General features: G+C 41.7%; 1 protein-coding gene across 1 annotated transcript; it reads right to left on the bottom strand.

Moving 5' to 3' along the window:
- Positions 1-152: 152 nt before the first annotated feature.
- LOC111240225 (RNA-binding protein 42-like) lies at positions 153-1716 on the bottom strand. The gene is made up of 3 exons (XM_022770191.1): positions 1664-1716; positions 503-638; positions 153-335 (listed from the first exon to the last, which is right to left on the bottom strand). The coding sequence occupies exons 1-3, from the start codon at positions 1681-1683 to the stop codon at positions 234-236; spliced, it is 258 nt and encodes an 85-aa protein (XP_022625912.1). The 5' UTR covers positions 1684-1716; the 3' UTR covers positions 153-233.
- Positions 1717-1848: the final 132 nt, after the last annotated feature.

Here is a 1848-nt window from a genome sequence, read left to right as displayed (position 1 = left end):
AGATGCTGTGGACTCACACCAGACATCCTGAGAACATGTATGAGCTGAAGCAGCTCTATAAAGAAGAGCAGCTCTGATCAGCAGCTACTGGAAGAGCTGGTTTTAGGTTTAACCAGTTATTAAATCCACTGGTTCACTGACTGTTTCCACCTGCACTGCGAATGTTTAATGACTATGATCAACAAAGACACCAAGATCATAACTGTTTGTGTGATATTAGTGCCAAACCCTTGTTAGTGTACAGGTGTCAGGAGTTTATGCTCACCTGGTCCCACAAAGGCCGGTGGAGGAGGACCAACAAAACTAGCAGCTCTGGCCTCTAATGTCTGCTGGACCTAAGAGGGAAGAGACCGACAGAGTGTGAGGACGAGATTTAGCCTGAACTGCCAAAGACCTTCAATTAATAAATATCATCTCAGGCATTAAAACAAACAATACAATTGTTTCTATAAGCAATCTGGATAGTACATCACTACCCAGACACTACTAGAAGAGTACAAACCTGTCTGTAGGTGTTGGTGCCTATGATGGGTCTCACTACTGGAACCGTTGGGACAGCCAGGGCTACAGGGACTGCCTCTATAACAGGTGGGCTTCCTGATACTGGTACTGGACCACCAAGAACCTCCTGCTCAAAACTGCAGCGAAAAGAGTGTAAGACAGACTGACATTTATAGCAGGGGTCGACGCATGACTGGTTATATCTTTAGAGTCTATATGTGATTTAAAAAATACATATAACCAATAAAAGATGATGGTGAAAACACAGAACGATTGAATAACGAAAGTGTTGATTCTCTGAGAGACTGAACAGTGAATGGAAGTGAGGGACTCCATGTTGCTTATAGTGAATCCACTCAGTCAAGTAGAGCTGTGCAGTAACCCACTTACAACAGAGTCCAGCTGCAGGAAAAACTACAGAGGTTGGCAAGTAATTTTCTGCTGATTGACAAACTGATTCATCAAATTATCATTTCAACACTAATTCTGCAACACCAAAATGGCCTAATGCTTAATAGTCTAACTATTTGTTCTCTAGATTGCATGACTACTGAAAATAAAACATGTAATGTGTTTGGGTCTTGTTTATCACTTAATAATGTTTATATTTCTCAGTAAAACCTTTCAAACTTACTACAAGTTTTAATAAAACAAAACGTAATATTTCTAGCCTAGGTTTGACACACAACAAGAAAAGGTTTTAATTCAGTCATTCTGAAAGCTGCAATGTGACCCACACTATTTTCCTTCATCATCAGTAAGTAGACAGATGTGGATTCTAATTCAGCCCTAGTGGCTAATATCCCAAAATGAATGGTGTCCTACTGGCCCTGCTGATACTAGACACTATAAAGAGATATTCAGTAAATCTGTCAGGCAGATAAAACCTGACATGGGAGCATCAGTGGTGACACACAGACAGAAGTTTCTTCATGCTTTCCCTGAACCAACAATGCAGTCATCACAGGTAAGTCATTTACATTCTCTGAGTTGCCTGTTTATGGTTATTGATGACATGGGTAAATATTTTATACTGCTGTTTCTGTGACTCTGTAGCAGTGTGTTCGTATGCATGTGGTGATTTGGCAGCTGAGCCGTGGAGCTCCTCCGTTGTGTTGGGTGGACTTTGGGTGAACAGACCCTAGACAACAGTTGTACTCACAGAGCCATCTCCGCCTCCATCTCTTTCAGACGCTCCTCTCCTGACTTTAGCGCCATGCTGTGAGACAGAAACACTGATCAGAGACCAGCCAAACAAGGGATCTATCTAGTTAAGTGACCAAACAATGTGACAAGTGAATTCGTAGACACACGAAATACAAAAGAGCGTCATTGTACAAGGCTCCA

Source organism: Seriola dumerili, unplaced genomic scaffold (genome assembly GCF_002260705.1).
Source record: "Seriola dumerili isolate Sdu_G_001 unplaced genomic scaffold, Sdu_1.0 BDQW01024730.1, whole genome shotgun sequence".
In the NCBI taxonomy this organism is placed as follows: Eukaryota; Metazoa; Chordata; class Actinopteri; order Carangiformes; family Carangidae; genus Seriola; species Seriola dumerili.
The sequence above is the reverse complement of the archived record's forward strand: the minus strand, read 5'-3'. Positions and strand labels throughout refer to the sequence as shown.